This window comes from Phyllobates terribilis, unplaced genomic scaffold (assembly GCF_046119375.1).
Source record: "Phyllobates terribilis strain yellow unplaced genomic scaffold, ASM4611937v1 Scaffold_2__4_contigs__length_985480577, whole genome shotgun sequence".
NCBI classification, from domain to species: Eukaryota; Metazoa; Chordata; class Amphibia; order Anura; family Dendrobatidae; genus Phyllobates; species Phyllobates terribilis.
Genome location: NW_027362762.1, coordinates 3,271,658 through 3,295,544, shown reverse-complemented (window position 1 = coordinate 3,295,544; position 23,887 = coordinate 3,271,658). Strand labels below are relative to the sequence as shown.

Here is a 23,887-nt window from a genome sequence, read left to right as displayed (position 1 = left end):
CGCTCAGCTTACTGTACTTGTCATTTAGTGTTAAAGGATTTATTAAAAAAAATAATAGTGTTTTCATGCACCGTCTCTTTAAAAAAGCCGGCCGGCAATTCAGCATCGGTACCCGACAATTTGGAATAGAAAGAATAGAGCATCACACATAGATTAGATAGATAGAAACATGTCAGTCACATAAATAATAAGTACAGTGACAGTGTTGGTTACTGTACTTGTCATTTAGTGTTAAAATAAAGGATTTATTAAAAAAAAAATTGGCGTGGGGTTCCCCTTAATTTTAGGCTCTAGCGGAGGTTAAGCAGACGGCTGGGGCAGATGTTCGAAGCCTGGGAAGGGGGTAATACCCACGGAGCTTCCCAGGCTACTAATATCAGCCCCCAGCGGAATACCTAGCCTTTACTAGCTATTAAAATGGGGGACCCCCAAAAAAATGACGTGGGGTCCTCCCTATTTTAATAGCTAGCAAAGGCTAGGCAGACAGCTGGGGGCTGATATTAATAGCCCAGGAAGGGTGCCATGAATATTGGCCCCCTCCCAAGCTAGAAACACCAGCCGTCAGCCGCCCCAGAAATGGCGCCTCCATAGGATGCGCCAATTCTGGCACTTAGCCTCGCTCTTCCACGCTGCCCTGTAGCGGTGGCAGGGGGTAATAGGGTTGGGGTTGATGTCAGCTTATAATGCCAGCTGATATCAAGCCCAGGTTAGTAATGGAGAGGCGTCTATAAAACACCCCCATTACTAACCCCATAGTCAAAGTTAAAAAAAAAAACACAAACACCCAGAATAAAGTCCTTTAATTGAAATAAACACACAATTCTTTATTGTTCTAAATTAAACCATACTTACCATCACGCCCATTCCAGCTGAAGCCAACGATCTCCTGTAATAAAAGAAAAATAATAAAGCAACCTCATCCTTACCTTCCCATGGTTCCCACGACAGCTTCAGCTCTGCTACATTCACATGACAGGGTGGACCGCAGCAGAACGCTGCCATCCAGCTTGCCATGCCGCAGACACTGAGAAGCGCAGGCATGCTTGCGCTCCTCAGTGTCTGGCTGTGACGGCATAAAGATGAGCTGAGATCATGTCGAATGAACTCAGCTCACCTCATGCACGTCACTAACAGCGTGGGAAAATTCTCCTGCGCTCAGAGCTTCAGCAGGAGAATTCTCCCACGCTGGGATGGCATTGAGATGACAGGCTGGATCGCAGCTGAGCGCTGCCACCCAGCTTGTCATCCTTCAGAGACACTGCAGAGCGCAAGCATGCCTGCGCTTCTCAGTGTCTGCAGCATGGCAAGCTGGATGGCAGCTTTCGGCTGCGATCCAGCCTGTCATGTGAATGTATAAGAGCTGGAGCCGTCCTGGGAACCATGGAAAGGTAAGGACGAGGTTGCTTTATTATTTTACTTTTATTGCAGGAGATCGTTGGCTTCAGCAGGAATGGGCGTGATGGTAAGTATGGTTTAATTTAGAACAATAAAGAATTGTGTGTTTATTTCAATTAAAGGACTTTATTCTGGGTGTTGTGTTTTTTTAAATACTTTACTAGAAATTCATGGCGGTCATGTCTAATATTGAGGTGACCCCATGAATTTCGGGCTTAGGGCCAGCTGATAATGCCAAGCTGACCCTAACCCCTTTATTACCCAGTGAGCCACCGCACCAGGGCCCTGGATGAGTTGGGTACAGCGCCAGAAGATGGCGCTTCTATGAACGCGCCATTTTCCGGGGTGGCTGCGGACTGCAATTTGCAGTGGGGGGGGGGGGGGGGGCAGAAAGCTTGGGCCTCCCTGCGCTGTGGATTCCAGCCCCCAGCTGCCTAGTTGTACCTGACTGGACACACAAATAGGGCGAAGCCCCACGTATTTTATTTTTTTATTATTTCATGAAATTCATGAAATAATTTTTAAAAAAAGGGCTTCCCTATATTGTTGTGTCCGGCCAGGTACAAATAGGCAGCTGGTGGTTGGGGGCAGCCCGTTCCTGCCTGCTGCACCTGACTGGCTTACAAAAATAGTGTCTGCGGCATGGCAAGTTGGATGGCAGCGTTCTGCTGCGATCCAGCCTGTCATTTTAATGTAACAGAACTGGAGCCCTTGTGGGAACCATGGAAAGGTAAGGATGAGGTTGGTTTATTATTTTACTTTTATTGCAGGAGATCGTTGGCTTCAGCTGGAATGGGCGTGATGGTAAGTATGGTTTAATTTAGAACAATAAAGAATTGTGTATTTTTTTCAATTAAAGGACTTATTCTGGGTGTTTGTGGTTTTTTTTTACTTTCACTATGGGGTTAGAAATGGGGGCGTCTTATAGACGCCTCTCCATTACTAACCTGGGCTTGATGTCAGCTGGCATTATAAGCTGGCATTAACCCCAGCCCTATTACCCCACTGCCACCGCTACAGGGCAGTGGGAAGAGCGAGGCTAAGTGCCAGAATTGGCGCATCCTGTGGATGCGCCATTTCTGGGGCGGCTGACGGCTGGTGTTTCTAGCCTGGGAGGGGGCCAATATTCATGGCTCCCTTCCTGGGCTATTAATATCAGCCCCCAGCTGTCTGCCTAGCCTTTGCTAGCTATTAAAATAGGGGGGACCCCACGTCACTTTTTTGGGGGTCCCCCATTTTAATAGCTAGTAAAGACTAGGTATTCAGCTGGGGGCTGATATTAGTAGCCTGGGAAGCTCCGTGGGTATTACCCCCTTCCCAGGCTTCAAACATCTGCCCCAGCTGTCTGCTTAACCTCCGCTAGAGACTAAAATTACGGGGAACCCCACGCCAATTTTTTTTTAAATAAATCCTTTATTTTAACACTAAATGACAAGTACAGTAATCAACACTATCACTGTACTTCTTATATATGTGACTGACATGTTTCTATGTATCTAATCTATGTGTGAAGCTCTATTCTTTCTGTTCTAAATTGTCGGGTACCGGTGTATGCCGCTGCTGAATTGCCGGCTGTTCATGTAATACATTCTACATTATTCTTAGTTGTTTTCCTTCATGTAGAATTAACCTGCAAGGAAAGAAAGGGTTTATTTTCATTCCGATATTTCTGTCCCATTGACTTGCATTGGTTTCCGGTATCGGAATCGACGATATCCGATATTTTTTGGGTATCGGTCCGATCCAATCCGATCTGATATTTCCCGATATCGGAAGGTATCGCTCAACACTACTCATAACAAGATCTATTAGTTCTGGCGTGACAAAGACAGCAGTGGAGGAGGCTTGTATGCCTCGTAATAGTGAGATCACAGATGTCCATGCATCCACGTTACTCAAGTCTGGTATGGTGGCTCGAAAAAAGGTGACGAAGCTTCAAATTCAATATCATCATAAGAAGCGTTGGCTCGAAATTGCAAAAAAAGTATGAAAAGTGACAGAAGAATATTGGAAATGGGTGATTTGGAGAGATGAGATGAAAGTCAATAGACTAGGCTCTGATGGGTGCAAATAGGTCTGGAAGAAACAAGGGAAAAAAGGGCTAATGGATCGAGAAATTGAAGAAACTGTCAAGTTCAGTGGAGGAAGCCTGATGATATAGGGTTGCTTCACAGCCAAAGGTGGTGGATACTTCACCAGGATTGATGATGGTCTCAATGCTGAGCTATATGTGAGTATCCTACAACATGAGTTTCTTCATACACTCGAGTTCTATGGGTATGAAAAGGATGATATAGTGTTCCAGCAAGACAACAACCCGAAACTTACGTCGAGATTGGCGAAGAAATGGTTCAATGACAATGAAGTAGAGGTGCTGGATTGGCCCACACAGACCCCAGACCTCAACCCAATCCAACACTTGTGGGTAGAGTTGAAGAAAAAACTGCATACATATCCGAGTGAGGCGACCAGTATGGATCAACTTTGGCAATGTGTAGAAGAGACCTGACATCAGATTTCGATTGAGACATGTTTGAATCTGGTCGAAGTCATGCCCAGAAGGATTCGGGCAATGCTGAAAGCCAAAAGGTGGATTTACAAAATGCTGACAAAATAATAAAAATGAAAATTTAGATTTTTAGGAGCAAAACAGTAGCAATGTAGTGACATGACAAGAATCTGCATAACTAATCATATTCTAAATAGTTGTAAGCCAATTTTATATATGAGATAGCCAAATGATTGTTTATAAAATGATGGTAGTTTCACGTTCTAAGCAGTAGTGGATGGTTAGATATGGAGCCTGAAAGTCATAAGTTCAAAATATTGCTATCCTTTTGCTCGTCCATGCATATGTAGCAAAAATTAAGCTGATTCAGTGATTATTAATTCGTTTAGTTGGTTTATCCTCATGGACAATTATTTTGTGGTAGAAACTCCCTGGCATAAATAAATTTTTTGTAAATTAACTTTAATTTTATTTCTTAAAGCTTCTGTCCGAATCCCATATATAATAGGGTTTAGGGTTATAGAAACCGTTAGACCTATTATGGAGATGACAACATGGCCAATAGTAGAGAGGGAACCACCGCCCAATCTATACCGGAACGTAAGAAAAAGAGTGGCAACCAAGAATGTAGAGAATGTGACTATGTGGGTGACCAAGGTGTGAATGGCCTTTTGATTAGCCTTAACAGAGGTCTTTAGGCAAACAAGAAATGTCATTATGTAGCAGTAGATCGCAATCAGTACACAGCCTACCACCACAGTTATTGTCCACATGGTGCCAAAGATGTTGTTGATGGTTATGTCGCCACAAGCCAGACGTAGAAGTGACAAAGTCTCACAATAGATGTTGTTAATATACACCCCACACATGGATAATCTAGCAACTAAAATTACAATTATACCAATACTTAAGATTACAAAAACTGATACAGCAAACAAAATCTGGATGGCTCTTCCATTGGTCATCAGGGTTGGGTATCTCAAGGGATGTCCAACAGCTAAATATCGGTCAATCGCCATGACTGTAAAGGTAAACCACTCAAGAGAACCAAAGCTTTGAATACAAAAAGCCTGGATAAGACACCTTGAGAGTGATATGGTGTTAACACCAAAGAGAAGATTAATCACCAGATTTGGTAGAACAGTTGAATTTCCAAACATGACGTTGACCATCAGATTACCAATGAATATGTACATTGGTTCATGGAGGGTCTCTTCTGACCATACAATATACACGATCATTGAAGACAGCATCATAACGGTGATATACAGTATTATGGCCAATATGGCATATAGATACCGCAGGTATTCCATCTCCACAACTCCGACAAGAACAAGATTAATGTATATCTTGGACGTGTTCTCCATCTCATTAGAACTTTTTTTTTTTTTCACAGCAGCAGAAATCTATTCATTATTGATAAAGTAAAAGAAATTAATTAATAAAACTTAAATATTTTCACATATAAAAATAGCTATAATGATTTTAAAGCTGAACTCTGGTACATCTAAAGTACTCAACTGGTCAATTGGCACAAGTCATGTAAAATATTATTATTGGGTTTCTATTTCATCCCCCAATACTGTCCTCTCACACTTTTCTCCACATATTCACCCCTCAGACTTATCTCCCCCATGCTGTTCCCTCACACTTTTCTCTCTATACTGTTCCTTCACACATTTATCACCCCATAACCAAAAACACTCCGGTTTCTTTGGCTTCATTGGAGCACTCACCTTACCATCATCCACCTTCTCTGCGGAGGTGACGTGACATCAACAGCATAAGTAGACCTGATCATGCTGTTGATGTCACCATGACCCATAAGTGCCAGCAGTCAAAGCTTCAGTTGTACTTGTGCTGACAGATCTGACTACAATTGAATGCAGGGAACCAACGTTTAACAAGTTGTATCAGCCGGCTGTCACTTTTCTCTTACTTTTTCCAACAATACTGACTCCTCATAATTGTCTCTCCTATACATTGCCCCCTCACTTTTCTCCCCATACTGCCCCATCAAACTTTTCTCCAAATACTTTCCCCTTACACTTTTCTCCCCCGTACTCTCCTTTACATTCCTCTTCCATACTGCACCCTCATACGTTTCTCCCCCATATTGTCTCTTCTCACTCCTCCCCCATACTGTCCTCTCACACTTTCCCCCACCTATACTGTCCCCTCACAAGACACCTTCTGCCAGTAAAACTCCTGTTACTTTGGCTCCATTGCAGTGCACCTTAGCACAGTCTGCTTACTCTGTGGAGCAAGAGTGATAACAGCAGCGTGATCGGCTGATCTGATCATAGTATTGATATCGCTCTGACCTGAAAGTGACATCAGTTAGAGCTTAAATTGTATTTGCTCCTGAAAGAAAGAGTACAATTGAATGCAGGAAGTTGTAAAACATGTTCACTTAGCCAGCTTTCAATTTACTCACACTTTTTTCCCATCATATATTTCTCCCCCAAACTTTCTTCTCACATTTTTGCCACCATATTGTCCCCTCACTCTCTTCCCATACTATCTCCTCACACAACTCTCCTGCATATTGTCCCTTGTACTTTTCTCCTGCATACTGTCCCTCATACATTTCGCCCTAATACTGTCCCCTCAAACTTTTCTCTCCCATACTGTCACCTTTCACATTAGTCCCCATACTGTTCCCTCACACTTTTCTCCTCAGTACTATCCCCTCTCACATTTCTCTCCCCATACTGTCCCTTCACACTTTTTCCTCCCTCACACTGTCCACACATTTCTCTCTTATACCAGCCCCTCTCATTTTTCTCCACCCACAATGGCACCTCACACTGGTAATTGGGGACTCCATTGTTAGGGACACAGATAGGGCAATCTGTCACAAAGACAGGGATCGCCAAACAGTGTGCTGTCTTCCCGGGGTTTGTGTTCGGCACATTACTGATCAGGTTGACAGATTACTGGGAGGGGCTGGTGAGGACCCAGCGGTCATGGTGCACATCGGCACCATTGACAAAGTTAGATGTAGGTGGAAGGTCCTTAAAGATGATTTCAAGTAATTAGGCTGCAAGCTTAAAGCCAGGACCTCAAAGTTAGTATTATCAGAAAAATTGATTGCAACACGTGCCACGCCAGTGCGGTAGTGGGAGATTTTAAGATTCAAAACTGTTTGGTTTACGCACCTCTGAATACAGACGTAGCCAAGTTAACTTGACAAAAAGCACATTCTCTAATGATGAGATAAGATAAGGAGTAAGATGGCACAAGCCAATGACCAATGTCAGGTTAGGGATCAAATTAAACTTTTTAATTCCATGATATCCCAGTGCTGTTTTATCTGTGATGAGAAGAAATGAGCACATCTTTTAAAATTCTAATTTGTCATATTTTCTGAAAAAAAATTGATTCACGGTGAATAAATTTATGTGCAGCTAACTACTGGAAAGCCTGTAAATGCTACGAAAAGAGAGGAACCCATTGACCAAAGGAGCTTACACTATACAGGAGAGAGAGAGGACCCCACTGACCTTAAGAGCTTACACTATACAGGACAGAGAGCGAGGACCCCGCAGACCATAAGAGCTTACACTCTACAGGAGAGATATAGGACCCCACGGATCATAAAAGCTTACACTCTACAGGAGAGAGAGAAGACCCCACTGACCATAAGAGCTTACACTCTACAGGAGAGAGAGAGGACCCCACTGACCATAAGAGCTTACACTCTACAGGAGAGAGAGCGAGGACCCCGCAGACCATAAGAGCTTATACTATACAGGAGAGAGAGAGGACCCCACTGACCATAAGAGCTTACACTATACAGGAGAGAGAGAGGACCCCACTGACCATAAGAGCTTACACTATACAGGAGAGAGAGAGGACCCCACTGACCATAAGAGCTTACACTCTACAGGAGAGAGAGAGGACCCCACTGACCATAAGAGTTTACACTCAACAGGAGAGAGAGAGGACCCCACTGACCATAAGAGCTTACACTCTACAGTAGAGAGAGGACCCCACTGACCATAAGAGCTTACACTGTACAGGAGAGAGAGAGGACCCCACTGACCATAAGAGCTTACACTCTACAGGAGAAAGAGGGGATCCCACTGACCATAAGAGCTTACACTCTACAGGAGAGAGAGGACCCCACTAACCATAAGAGCTTACACTCTACAGGAGAGATATAGGACCCCACGGATCATAAAAGCTTACACTCTACAGGAGAGAGAGAGGACCCCACTGGCCATAAAAGCTTACACTCTACAGGAGAGAGAGCGAGGACCCCACTGACCATAAGAGCTTACACTCTACAGAAGAGATGGAGGACCCAGCTGACCATAAGAGCTTACACTCTGCAGGAGAGATAGAGGACCCCACTGACCATAAGAGCTTACACTCTACAGGAGAGAGAAAGAGGACCCCACTGACCATAAGAGCTTACACTCTACAGGAGAGAGAGAGGACCCCACTGACCATAAGAGCTTACACTCTACAGGAGAGATGTAGGACCCAGCTGACCATAAGAGCTTACACTCTACAGGAGAAAGAGAGGACTCGACTGATCACAAGAGCTTACACTCAACTGAAAAGATAGGACCCCGCTGATCATAAGAGCTTACACTCAGCAGGAGAGAGAACCCCACTAACCATATGAGCTTACACTCTACAGGAGAGAGAGGACCCCACTGACCATAACAGCTTACACTCTACAGGAGAGAAAGGACCCCACTAACCATAAGAGCTTACACTCTACAGGAGATAGAGGACCCCACTGACCATAAGAGCTTACACTGTACAGGAGATAGAGGACCCCACTGACCATAAGAGCTTACACTCTACAGGAGAGATAGAGGACCCCGCTGACCATAAGAGCTTACACTCTACAGGAGAGAGAGGACCCTGCTGACCATAAGAGCTTACATTCTACAGGAGAAAGAGAGGACTCGACTGATCACAAGAGCTTACACTCAACTGAAAAGAGAGGACCCCGCTGATCATATATTCAGCTCTGGCTGGGAATAGCACGCGTGCTGGGTCACGCGTGCAATAGATTTTAAGTGCAATAATTACAAGTGCAGTTAGACAATGGCCGGAAGATGATAATCTACTCTCCTCTCTTCTTCTTCTTCTTCACACAGGTATTTAATCCATCCATCCGTTTGTGTGCTGTCTGATAAGTGTGAACAGTGTCATATTCTCTAGCAACATTTTTCCATGGTATTTAATTGCTTGGTCCTGCATCTTTTTGTCTTTTTTTTTTGTTTGTTTTGTTTCTATTTTAAAATGTTCAAAGCCTTTTCTTTCACTGGTTTATGGCCTCTGTGTTTATCTTACATAGCATTGCCTGCTCTAGCCCAGTGCTAATTGGCTAATTACTCAGTTTGTCCAACTGGTGCTGGCCTCTAGCAGACATTTCATTTCATATATATTCAGCTCTGGCTGGGAATAGCACGTGTGCTGGGTCACGCATGCAATAGATTTTAAGTGCAATAATTACAAGTGCAGTTAGACAATGGCAGTTGGACAAGGCAGGAGACAGGTAAGGTGCATAAAATATTCATACAAACATGCTTCTCGGTCACTAATACTACATTTTGCATTATTCTTATCAATCTGCTTTTTATTTGTTTTTACTTCTGCTTTCTCACAACTCACCCGCCCTTCAACACATTCTGTGCACTCTCTCTATATCAGCCCCTCCCTTCTCCCCTCTCCCATGTATAACTCTGAGGCTCTACTGACATTCCTCACCCACTGCAAACCATCCTCTACCTCCATACAGCACTCAAAACGTTCATACAAATCATTAGACCACCTGCTCTTTCTCTTCTTTCTCCTTTTACTAGTCGCAGGCGACATCTCCCCCAACCCTGGGCCTCCCTCCACTAGCATACATTACTCTCCTCCAGCTGCATATAGAAACCCTGCTAATCTTATTAACGTTCAGTGCATGCCCTCTCCTATCGATTTCCATTGCGCTCTCTGGAACGCACGGTCTGTGTGTAACAAACTAACTTACATCCATGATTTTTTCCTCTCTAATTCCCTTAACCTTCTGGCTATCACAGAAACCTGGATTCAGCAGCCAGACACCACCACTGCTGCTGCTCTCTCGTTTGGTGGGCTGAAATTTTCACATACCGCCAGACCTGGCAACAGACAGGGTGGAGGTGTTGGTCTGCTCCTTTACTCACAATGTGCTTTCCAGGTCATCCCCCCCGGTTCCCTCACTTATGTTTCCTTCCTTTGAAGTCCACACCATCAGACTCTTTAAACCCTTCTCCCTGCGAGTGGCAGTCGTGTATCACCCTCCAGGCTCCCCCCGCCAGTTCTTGGATCACTTTGCCTCCTGGCTTCCTCACTTTCTATCCTGTGACATCCCCACCCTCATCATGGGCGACTTTAACATCCCCATCGATGATCCCCTCTCCCAATCTGCCTCTCATCTACTTTCTCTAACCTCTTCATTCCGTCTCTCACAGTTTACTAATTCTCCTACCCATGAAGACGGGAACACTCTGGACCTGTTTTTTTCCAGTCTCTGCTTGCTGGATGACTTTATCAACTCCCCTCTCCCGCTCTCGGACCACAACCTTCTTTCCTTCTCTGTTAAGAATTGTCTCCTCACCCGGGACACCCCCACTTACCACACTTATAGGAATACACGTACCATTAATACCCAGCAGCTTATGGACAATCTCCATACATCTTTAGCCCCCATCTCCTCCTTCTCCTGTCCAGACTTAGCATTGTCACACTACAATAATACACTGAAGAGCGCCCTAGATGAAGCAGCACCTTCTACACGCAGAAAGACCCGACACAGACAACGGCAGCCCTGGCACACGATGCAAACACGCTTTCTTCAGAATTGCTCTAGGTGTGCTGAGCGTCAGTGGAGAAAATCTCTTTTAGAAGAGGACTTCATCCACTATAAATTCATGCTCAAAACCTATAACTCTGCCCTTCATCTGGCCAAACAATCCTACTTCACCCCCCTCATCACTTCACTGTCCAACAATCCAAAACGACTTTTCGAAACCTTAAACTCCCTCCTGAAACCTAAAGCACAGGCCCCCACCACCAACCTCAGCGGGGAGGATCTGGCCACTTATTTCCTAGAAAAAATCAACGACATCCATCAGGACATCTCAGCCCAATCTCCTCAGTGCCTGGATCCCCTTCCCTGCCGCACTTCAAGCTCACTAGCCATCTTTGAGCTGGTCACAGAAGAAGAAGTTACCCACCTCCTCATTTCTTCTCGGCCTACAACCTGCAACAGTGACCCCATTCCTTCACATCTCCTGCAGTCCCTCTCACCGGTGGTCACCACTCACCTGACTAAAATATTTAACCTCTCTCTTTCTTCAGGTATCTTTCCCTCCTCACTTAAACATGCCATCATAACCCCTTTACTTAAAAAGCCATCCCTGGACCAGAACTGCACTGCTAACTACAGACCTGTCTCTAATCTTCCTTTTATCTCTAAACTCCTGGAACGCTTGGTCCACTCCCGTCTAATCCGCTATCTCTCAGATAACTCTCTTCTTGACCCTCTACAATCTGGTTTCCGCTCCTTACACTCCACTGAAACTGCCCTCACTAAAGTCTCTAATGATCTAGTAACAGCCAAATCCAAAGGTCACTGCTCCCTGCTGATTCTCCTGGATCTCTCTGCTGCATTTGACACTGTGGATCACCAGCTCCTCCTCACTATGCTCCGCTCTATAGGCCTCAAGGAAACCGTTCTCTCCTGGTTCTCCTCCTACCTCTCTGACCGCTCCTTCTCTGTATCTTTTGCCGGCTCCTCTTCCTCTCCTCATCCCCTTACTATCGGGGTTCCGCAGGGCTCAGTCCTAGGCCCCCTCCTCTTCTCTCTATACACCGCCCCTATTGGACAAACAATCAGCAGATTTGGGTTCCAGTATCATCTCTTTGCTGACAACACCCAATTATACACTTCTTCCCCTGACATCACCCCCCACCCTAATACAAAATACCAAGGATTGTCTGTCCGCTGTCTCTAACATCATGTCCTCCCTCTATCTTAAACTGAATCTCTCCAAAACTGAACTTCTTGTGTTTCCCCCATCTACTAACCGAACTCTACCTAACATCGAAATTACCTTGGAGGGGTCAACCATAACTCCCAAGCAGCACGCCCGCTGCCTTGGGGTCATATTCGACACTAACCTTTCCTTTACTCCCTATATCCGATCACTCACTCGCTCTTGTCACCTGCATCTTAAAAACATCTCCAGAATCTGATCTTTTCTCACTTTGGAAACTGCTAAAACTCTTACTGTCGCTCTTATTCACTCTCGTCTGGACTACTGCAACGCTCTTCTGATTGGTCTCCCTCTTACCAAAATTTCCCCTCTCCAATCTGTCCTGAATGCGGCAGCCAGGGTCGTATTTCTGTCCAGCCGCTTCACCGATGCCTCCACCTTGTGCCAGTCATTACACTGGTTACCCATTCGCTACAGGGTCCAATATAAACTCATTGCTCTCACCCACAAAGCTCTCCACAGTACTGCACCACCTTATATCTCCTCTCTCATCTCAGTCTATCGTCCTACACGTGCCCTCCGTTCCACAAATGACCTAAGGCTAACATCCCCCATAATCCGAACCTCGCACCTCCGTCTCCAAGACTACTCTCGTGCTGCGCCAGTTCTCTGGAATGCTCTACCCCAGACGATCCGATTGATGCCTAGCCCCGATGTCTTCAAGCGCGCTTTAAAAACCCATCTCTTTAAACAAGCCTACCATCCCAAATACCCAGTAAACTAACTTTCCCCTGTTCCCTCCTGAATACTACTCAGAATCTGCCCCCTACTGTTCATCTGTTTCTACACCCTCCATGCACACGATAACTGCACTCGGTAATTGAGTATTGCACTTTAACATACAGGCTGATGACCGGATCATACAGCTTTATATGATAATCCCGACTTATTATAATTGCCTGACCTGAAATAACAAGCCCTTTCCACCTATTGTGTCCCCCCATTTCCGTGTAGAATGTAAGCTTGCGAGCAGGGACCTCACTCATGATGTAACTGTTAAACTGTCTCACCTTGTATTGAATTTATTGTTTGTACATGTTCCTGCTTAATTGTAAAGTACTGCGGAATATGTTGGCGCTATATAAATAAAAATTATTATTATTATTATTATCATAAGAGCTTACACTCTGCAGGAGAGAGAACCCCACTAACCATATGAGCTTACACTCTACAGGAGAGATATAGGACCCCGCTGACCATAAGAGCTTACACTCTACAGGAGAGAGAGGACCCCACTAACCATAAGAGCTTACACTCTACAGGAGAGAGAGGACCCCACTGACCATAAGAGCTTACACTCTACAGGAGAGAGAGGACCCCACTGACCATAAGAGCTTACACTCTACAGGAGAATAGAGGACCCCGCGGATCAAAAGAGCTTACACTCTACAGGAGAGAGAGAGAGGACCCCACTGGCCATAAAAGCTTACACTCTACAGGAGAGAGAGGACCCCACTGACCATAAGAGCTTACACTCTACAGGAGAGAGAGGACCCCACTGACCATAAGAGCTTACACTCTACAGGAGAGATAGAGGACCCCGTGGATCAAAAGTGCTTACACTCTACAGGAGATAGAGGACCCCACTGACCATAAGAGCTTACACTCTACATGAGAGAGAGGACCCCACTGACCATAAGACCTTACACTCTACAGGAGAGATAGAGGACCCCGCTGACCATAAGAGCTTACACTCTACAGGAGAGATGGAGGACCCTGCTGACGATAAGAGCTTACACTCTACAGGAGAAAGAGAGGACTCGACTGATCACAAGAGCTTACACTCAACTGAAAAGAGTGGACCCCGCTGATCATAAGAGCTTACACTCTGCAGGAGAGAGAGAACCCCACTAACCATATGAGCTTACACTCTACAGGAGAGATATAGGACCCCGCTGACCATAAGAGCTTACACTCTACAGGAGAGAGAGAGGACCCCACTGACCATAAGAGCTTACACTCTACAGGAGATAGAGGACCCCACTGACCATAAGAGCTTACACTGTACAGGAGATAGAGGACCCCACTGACCATAAGAGCTTACACTCTACAGAAGAGATAGAGGACCCCGCTGACCATAAGAGCTTACACTCTATAGGAGAGAGAGGACCCCACTGACTATAAGAGCTTACACTCTACAGGAGAGAGAGGACCCCACTGACCATAAGAGCTTACACTCTACAGGAGAGAGAGGACCCCACTGACCATAAGAGCTTACACTCTACAGGAGAGATAGAGGACCCCACGGATCATAAGAGCTTACACTCTACAGGACAGAGTGGACCCCGCGGGTCAAAAGAGCTTACACTCTACAGGGGGGAGAGAGAGGACCCACTGGCCATAAAAGCTTACACTCTACAGGAGAGAGAGGACCCCACTGATCATAAGAGCTTACACTCTACAGGAGAGATAGAGGACCCCGCTGACCATAAGAGCTTACACTATACAGGAGAAAGAGAGGACCCCACTGACCATAAGAGCTTACACTCTACAGGAGAGATGGAGGACCCTGCTGACGATAAGAGTTTACACTCTACAGGAGAAAGAGAGGACTCGACCGATCACAAGAGCTTACACTCAACAGAAAAGAGAGGACCCCGCTGATCATAAGAGCTTACACTCTACAGGAGAGAGAGAGGACCCCACTGACCATAAGTGCTTACATTCTACAGGAGAGAGAGGACCCCACTGACCATAAGAGCTTACATTCTGCAGGAGAGAGAGGACCCCGCTGATCATAAGAGCTTACATTCTACAGGAGAGAGAGAGGACCCCGCTGATCATAAGAGCTTACACTCTACAGGAGAGAGAGAGGACCCCACTGACAATAAGAGCTTACACTCTACAGGAGAGATGGAGGACCCTGCTGACGATAAGAGTTTACACTCTACAGGAGAAAGAGAGGACTCGACTGATCACAAGAGCTTACACTCAACAGAAAAGAGTGGACCCCGCTGATCATAAGAGCTTACACTTAACAGAAGAGAGAGAGAGGACCCCACTAACCACAAGAGCTTACACTCTACAGGAGAGAGAGAGGACCCCACTGACCACAAGAGCTTACACTCTACAGGAGAGAGAGAGGACTCCACTGACCACAAGAGCTTACACTCTACAGGAGAGAGAGAGGACCCCACTGACCACAAGAGCTTACACTCTACAGGAGAGAGAGAGGACCCCACTGACCACAAGAGCTTACACTCTACAGGAGAGAGAGAGGACTCCACTGACCACAAGAGCTTACACTCTACAGGAGATAGAGGACCCCACTGACCATAAGAGCTTACACTTAACAGAAGAGAGAGAGAGGACCCCACTAACCACAAGAGCTTACACTCTACAGGAGAGAGAGAGGACCCCACTGACCACAAGAGCTTACACTCTACAGGAGAGAGAGAGGACTCCACTGACCACAAGAGCTTACACTCTACAGGAGAGAGAGAGGACCCCACTGACCACAAGAGCTTACACTCTACAGGAGAGAGAGAGGACCTCACTGACCATAAGAGCTTACACTCTACAGGAGAGAGAGAGGACCCCACTGACCATAAGAGCTTACACTCTACAGGAGAGAGAGAGGATGCTGCTGACCATAAGAGCTTACACTCTACAGGAGAAAGAGGGGATCCCACTGACCATAAGAGCTTACACTCTACAGGAGAGAGAGGACCCCACTAACCATAAGAGCTTACACTCTACAGGAGAGATATAGGACCCCACGGATCATAAAAGCTTACACTCTACAGGAGAGAGAGAGGACCCCACTGGCCATAAAAGCTTACACTCTACAGGAGAGAGAGCGAGGACCCCACTGACCATAAGAGCTTACACTCTACAGAAGAGATGGAGGACCCAGCTGACCATAAGAGCTTACACTCTACAGGAGAGATAGAGGACCCCACTGACCATAAGAGCTTACACTCTACAGGAGAGAGAGAGGACCCTGCTGACCATAAGAGCTTACACTCTACAGGAGAAAGAGAGGACTCGACTGATCACAAGAGCTTACACTCAACTGAAAAGATAGGACCCCGCTGATCATAAGAGCTTACACTCAGCAGGAGAGAGAACCCCACTAACCATATGAGCTTACACTCTACAGAAGAGATGGAGGACCCAGCTGACCATAAGAGCTTACACTCTACAGGAGAGATAGAGGACCCCACTGACCATAAGAGCTTACACTCTACAGGAGAGAGAAAGAGGACCCCACTGACCATAAGAGCTTACACTCTACAGGAGAGAGAGAGGACCACACTGACCATAAGAGCTTACACTCTACAGGAGAGATGTAGGACCCAGCTGACCATAAGAGCTTACACTCTACAGGAGAAAGAGAGGACTCGACTGATCACAAGAGCTTACACTCAACTGAAAAGATAGGACCCCGCTGATCATAAGAGCTTACACTCAGCAGGAGAGAGAACCCCACTAACCATATGAGCTTACACTCTACAGAAGAGAGAGGACCCCACTGACCATAACAGCTTACACTCTACAGGAGAGAAAGGACCCCACTAACCATAAGAGCTTACACTCTACAGGAGATAGAGGACCCCACTGACCATAAGAGCTTACACTCTACAGGAGAGATAGAGGACCCCGCTGACCATAAGAGCTTACACTCTACAGGAGAGAGAGGACCCTGCTGACCATAAGAGCTTACATTCTACAGGAGAAAGAGAGGACTCGACTGATCACAAGAGCTTACACTCAACTGAAAAGAGAGGACCCCGCTGATCATATATTCAGCTCTGGCTGGGAATAGCACGCGTGCTGGGTCACGCGTGCAATAGATTTTAAGTGCAATAATTACAAGTGCAGTTAGACAATGGCCGGAAGATGATAATCTACTCTCCTCTCTTCTTCTTCTTCTTCACACAGGTATTTAATCCATCCATCCGTTTGTGTGCTGTCTGATAAGTGTGAACAGTGTCATATTCTCTAGCAACATTTTTCCATGGTATTTAATTGCTTGGTCCTGCATCTTTTTGTCTTTTTTTTTGTTTGTTTTGTTTCTATTTTAAAATGTTCAAAGCCTTTTCTTTCACTGGTTTATGGCCTCTGTGTTTATCTTACATAGCATTGCCTGCTCTAGCCCAGTGCTAATTGGCTAATTACTCAGTTTGTCCAACTGGTGCTGGCCTCTAGCAGACATTTCATTTCATATATATTCAGCTCTGGCTGGGAATAGCACGTGTGCTGGGTCACGCGTGCAATACATTTTAAGTGCAATAATTACAAGTGCAGTTAGACAATGGCAGTTGGACAAGGCAGGAGACAGGTAAGGTGCATAAAATATTCATACAAACATGCTTCTCGGTCACTAATACTACATTTTGCATTATTCTTATCAATCTGCTTTTTATTTGTTTTTACTTCTGCTTTCTCACAACTCACCCGCCCTTCAACACATTCTGTGCACTCTCTCTATATCAGCCCCTCCCTTCTCCCCTCTCCCATGTATAACTCTGAGGCTCTACTGACATTCCTCACCCACTGCAAACCATCCTCTACCTCCATACAGCACTCAAAACGTTCATACAAATCATTAGACCACCTGCTCTTTCTCTTCTTTCTCCTTTTACTAGTCGCAGGCGACATCTCCCCCAACCCTGGGCCTCCCTCCACTAGCATACATTACTCTCCTCCAGCTGCATATAGAAACCCTGCTAATCTTATTAACGTTCAGTGCATGCCCTCTCCTATCGATTTCCATTGCGCTCTCTGGAACGCACGGTCTGTGTGTAACAAACTAACTTACATCCATGATTTTTTCCTCTCTAATTCCCTTAACCTTCTGGCTATCACAGAAACCTGGATTCAGCAGCCAGACACCACCACTGCTGCTGCTCTCTCGTTTGGTGGGCTGAAATTTTCACATACCGCCAGACCTGGCAACAGACAGGGTGGAGGTGTTGGTCTGCTCCTTTACTCACAATGTGCTTTCCAGGTCATCCCCCCCGGTTCCCTCACTTATGTTTCCTTCCTTTGAAGTCCACACCATCAGACTCTTTAAACCCTTCTCCCTGCGAGTGGCAGTCGTGTATCACCCTCCAGGCTCCCCCCGCCAGTTCTTGGATCACTTTGCCTCCTGGCTTCCTCACTTTCTATCCTGTGACATCCCCACCCTCATCATGGGCGACTTTAACATCCCCATCGATGATCCCCTCTCCCAATCTGCCTCTCATCTACTTTCTCTAACCTCTTCATTCCGTCTCTCACAGTTTACTAATTCTCCTACCCATGAAGACGGGAACACTCTGGACCTGTTTTTTTCCAGTCTCTGCTTGCTGGATGACTTTATCAACTCCCCTCTCCCGCTCTCGGACCACAACCTTCTTTCCTTCTCTGTTAAGAATTGTCTCCTCACCCGGGACACCCCCACTTACCACACTTATAGGAATACACGTACCATTAATACCCAGCAGCTTATGGACAATCTCCATACATCTTTAGCCCCCATCTCCTCCTTCTCCTGTCCAGACTTAGCATTGTCACACTACAATAATACACTGAAGAGCGCCCTAGATGAAGCAGCACCTTCTACACGCAGAAAGACCCGACACAGACAACGGCAGCCCTGGCACACGATGCAAACACGCTTTCTTCAGAATTGCTCTAGGTGTGCTGAGCGTCAGTGGAGAAAATCTCTTTTAGAAGAGGACTTCATCCACTATAAATTCATGCTCAAAACCTATAACTCTGCCCTTCATCTGGCCAAACAATCCTACTTCACCCCCCTCATCACTTCACTGTCCAACAATCCAAAACGACTTTTCGAAACCTTAAACTCCCTCCTGAAACCTAAAGCACAGGCCCCCACCACCAACCTCAGCGGGGAGGATCTGGCCACTTATTTCCTAGAAAAAATCAACCACATCCATCAGGACATCTCAGCCCAATCTCCTCAGTGCCTGGATCCCCTTCCCTGCCGCACTTCAAGCTCACTAGCCATCTTTGAGCTGGTCACAGAAGAAGAAGTTACCCACCTCCTCATTTCTTCTCGGCCTACAACCTGCAACAGTGACCCCATTCCTTCACATCTCCTGCAGTCCCTCTCACCGGTGGTCACCACTCACCTGACTAAAATATTTAACCTCTCTCTTTCTTCAGGTATCTTTCCCTCCTCACTTAAACATGCCATCATAACCCCTTTACTTAAAAAGCCATCCCTGGACCAGAACTGCACTGCTAACTACAGACCTGTCTCTAATCTTCCTTTTATCTCTAAACTCCTGGAACGCTTGGTCCACTCCCGTCTAATCCGCTATCTCTCAGATAACTCTCTTCTTGACCCTCTACAATCTGGTTTCCGCTCCTTACACTCCACTGAAACTGCCCTCACTAAAGTCTCTAATGATCTACTAACAGCCAAATCCAAAGGTCACTGCTCCCTGCTGATTCTCCTGGATCTCTCTGCAGCATTTGACACTGTGGATCACCAGCTCCTCCTCACTATGCTCCGCTCTATAGGCCTCAAGGAAACCGTTCTCTCCTGGTTCTCCTCCTACCTCTCTGACCGCTCCTTCTCTGTATCTTTTGCCGGCTCCTCTTCCCCTCCTCATCCCCTTACTATCGGGGTTCCGCAGGGCTCAGTCCTAGGCCCCCTCCTCTTCTCTCTATACACCGCCCCTATTGGACAAACAATCAGCAGATTTGGGTTCCAGTATCATCTCTTTGCTGACGACACCCAACTATACACTTCTTCCCCTGACATCACCCCCCACCCTAATACAAAATACCAAGGATTGTCTGTCCGCTGTCTCTAACATCATGTCCTCCCTCTATCTTAAACTGAATCTCTCCAAAACTGAACTTCTTGTGTTTCCCCCATCTACTAACCGAACTCTACCTAACATCGAAATTACCTTGGAGGGGTCAACCATAACTCCCAAGCAGCACGCCCGCTGCCTTGGGGTCATATTCGACACTAACCTTTCCTTTACTCCCTATATCCGATCACTCACTCGCTCTTGTCACCTGCATCTTAAAAACATCTCCAGAATCTGATCTTTTCTCACTTTGGAAACTGCTAAAACTCTTACTGTCGCTCTTATTCACTCTCGTCTGGACTACTGCAACGCTCTTCTGATCGGTCTCCCTCTTACCAAAATTTCCCCTCTCCAATCTGTCCTGAATGCGGCAGCCAGGGTCGTATTTCTGTCCAGCCGCTTCACCGATGCCTCCACCTTGTGCCAGTCATTACACTGGTTACCCATTCGCTACAGGGTCCAATATAAACTCATTGCTCTCACCCACAAAGCTCTCCACAGTACTGCACCACCTTATATCTCCTCTCTCATCTCAGTCTATCGTCCTACACGTGCCCTCCGTTCCACAAATGACCTAAGGCTAACATCCCCCATAATCCGAACCTCGCACCTCCGTCTCCAAGACTACTCTCGTGCTGCGCCAGTTCTCTGGAATGCTCTACCCCAGACGATCCGATTGATGCCTAGCCCCGATGTCTTCAAGCGCGCTTTAAAAACCCATCTCTTTAAACAAGCCTACCATCCCAAATACCCAGTAAACTAACTTTCCCCTGTTCCCTCCTGAATACTACTCAGAATCTGCCCCCTACTGTTCATCTGTTTCTACACCCTCCATGCACACGATAACTGCACTCGGTAATTGAGTATTGCACTTTAACATACAGGCTGATGACCGGATCATACAGCTTTATATGATAATCCCAACTTATTATAATTGCCAGACCTGAAATAACAAGCCCTTTCCACCTATTGTGTCCCCCCATTTCCGTGTAGAATGTAAGCTTGCGAGCAGGGACCTCACTCCTGATGTAACTGTTAAACTGTCTCACCTTGTATTGAATTTATTGTTTGTACATGTTCCTGCTTAATTGTAAAGTACTGCGGAATATGTTGGCGCTATATAAATAAAAATTATTATTATTATTATTATCATAAGAGCTTACACTCTGCAGGAGAGAGAACCCCACTAACCATATGAGCTTACACTCTACAGGAGAGATATAGGACCCCGCTGACCATAAGAGCTTACACTCTACAGGAGAGAGAGGACCCCACTAACCATAAGAGCTTACACTCTACAGGAGAGAGAGGACCCCACTGACCATAAGAGCTTACACTCTACAGGAGAGAGAGGACCCCACTGACCATAAGAGCTTACACTCTACAGGAGAGATAGAGGACCCCGCGGATCAAAAGAGCTTACACTCTACAGGAGAGAGAGAGAGGACCCCACTGGCCATAAAAGCTTACACTCTACAGGAGAGAGAGGACCCCACTGACCATAAGAGCTTACACTCTACAGGAGAGAGAGGACCCCACTGACCATAAGAGCTTACACTCTACAGGAGAGATAGAGGACCCCGTGGATCAAAAGTGCTTACACTCTACAGGAGAGAGAGAGGACCCTGCAAATCATAAGAGCTTACACTCTACAGGAGATAGAGGACCCCACTGACCATAAGAGCTTACACTCTACAGGAGAGATAGAGGACCCCGCTGACCATAAGAGCTTACACTCTACAGGAGAGATGGAGGACCCTGCTGACGATAAGAGCTTACACTCTACAGGAGAAAGAGAGGACTCGACTGATCACAAGAGCTTACACTCAACTGAAAAGAGTGGACCCCGCTGATCATAAGAGCTTACACTCTGCAGGAGAGAGAGAACCCCACTAACCATATGAGCTTACACTCTACAGGAGAGATATAGGACCCCGCTGACCATAAGAGCTTACACTCTACAGGAGAGAGAGGACCCCACTGACCATAAGAGCTTACACTCTACAGGAGATAGAGGACCCCACTGACCATAAGAGCTTACACTGTACAGGAGATAGAGGACCCCACTGACCATAAGAGCTGACACTCTACAGAAGAGATAGAGGACCCCGCTGACCATAAGAGCTTACACTCTACAGGAGAGAGAGGACCCCACTGACTATAAGAGCTTACACTCTACAGGAGAGAGAGGACCCCACTGACCATAAGAGCTTACACTCTACAGGAGAGAGAGGACCCCACTGACCATAAGAGCTTACACTCTACAGGAGAGATAGAGGACCCCACGGATCATAAGAGCTTACACTCTACAGGACAGAGTGGACCCCGCGGGTCAAAAGAGCTTACACTCTACAGGGGAGAGAGAGAGGACCCACTGGCCATAAAAGCTTACACTCTACAGGAGAGAGAGGACCCCACTGACCATAAGAGCTTACACTCTACAGGAGAGATAGAGGACCCCGCTGATCATAAGAGCTTACACTATACAGGAGAAAGAGAGGACCCCACTGACCATAAGAGCTTACACTCTACAGGAGAGATGGAGGACCCTGCTGACGATAAGAGTTTACACTCTACAGGAGAAAGAGAGGACTCGACCGATCACAAGAGCTTACACTCAACAGAAAAGAGAGGACCCCGCTGATCATAAGAGCTTACACTCTACAGGAGAGAGAGAGGACCCCACTGACCATAAGTGCTTACATTCTACAGGAGAGAGAGGACCCCACTGACCATAAGAGCTTACACTCTGCAGGAGAGAGAGGACCCCGCTGATCATAAGAGCTTACATTCTACAGGAGAGAGAGAGGACCCCGCTGATCATAAGAGCTTACACTCTACAGGAGAGAGAGAGGACCCCACTGACAATAAGAGCTTACACTCTACAGGAGAGATGGAGGACCCTGCTGACGATAAGAGCTTACATTCTACAGGAGAAAGAGAGGACTCGACTGATCACAAGAGCTTACACTCAACAGAAAAGAAAGGACCCCGCTGATCATAAGAGCTTACACTCTACAGGAGAGAGAGAGGACCCCACTGACCATAAGTGCTTACATTCTACAGGAGAGAGAGGACCCCATTGACCATAAGAGCTTACACTCTGCAGGAGAGAGAGGACCCCACTGACCATAAGAGCTTACACTCTACAGGAGAGAGAGAGGACCCCACTGACCATAAGAGCTTACACTCTACAGGAGAGAGAGAAAGGACCCCACTGACCACAAGAGCTTACACTCTACAGAAGAGAGAGAGAGAGAGGACCCCACTGACCACAAGAGCTTACACTCTACAGGAGAGAGAGAGGACTGCACTGGCCATAAGAGCTTACACTCTACAGGAGAGAGAGGACCCTGCTGACCATAACAGCTTACACTCTACAGGAGAGAGAGAGGACCCCACTGACCATAAGAGCTTACACTCTACAGGAGAGAGAAAGAGAGAGAGAGAGGATTCCACTGACAAAAGGAGCTTACACTCTATAAGGGAGAGAGATATAGAGTTTACACTCTACAGGAGACAGAGAAAGAGAGAGGACCCCAATGAACACAAGAGCTTATACTCCAGAAGAGAAAGGAGACTGCCGACCTTAAGAGTTGACACTTTACAGAGGAGAGTGGACCCTGCTGACCATAAGAGCTTATGTGGTGCCCCAGAGGGTTCGGTCGCCACAAGGGGGGATACTGCAGCTTGTCAGCAGGTGTAGTGTCTCCTCACCCAGGTAAGGAAGGTGCACTGGTCAGGACCCTGAACCTACATTCAACACTACACACTCCTGACCTATGGGAGGCAAGTATGCACCATAGTGCTGCCTCAGCAGGATCACAAGTGGGGGGAACCATGTAGTGGGTGAAGGGTAGAACACAGTTTTAGTTTGCACACATAATTTCATATATAACAGCCAGCCATCTTGATTCTTAGTTCTTGGATTGTAGTCTTTGCAGCTGGCAGTGGCCTTGTGTAGGAGCCTGCAGTGTGCTGAAGATGCACGGTGCTCGTGCTCTGACCTTGACACGAGGAGCGGGAAGGAGTTAACAGTGTCTCTACCCCGGTCAAGTTCCCTTGCTTAAGAAGGTCGGGAGCTATAGTGACAGCTCCACAAGCAAAAGGATCCCAGGGAGCACGGACGGAGCGGCGTACTCCACCTGTACTCTCCA

The 23,887-nt window shown here is 46.4% G+C and overlaps 1 protein-coding gene across 1 annotated transcript; it reads right to left on the bottom strand.

The window, feature by feature from the left end:
• Positions 1-4,314: 4,314 nt before the first annotated feature.
• On the bottom strand, positions 4,315-5,160 carry LOC141242677 (olfactory receptor 52N5-like). The gene has a single exon (XM_073668856.1). It carries the CDS (start codon positions 5,158-5,160, stop codon positions 4,315-4,317), a length of 846 nt encoding a protein of 281 aa, XP_073524957.1.
• Positions 5,161-23,887: the final 18,727 nt, after the last annotated feature.

Excerpts from the sequence above, each read along its gene's own strand:
- LOC141242677 (XM_073668856.1), bottom strand. The coding sequence starts at position 5,160 with ATGATGCTGTCTTCAATGATCGTGTATATTGTATGGTCAGAAGAGACC.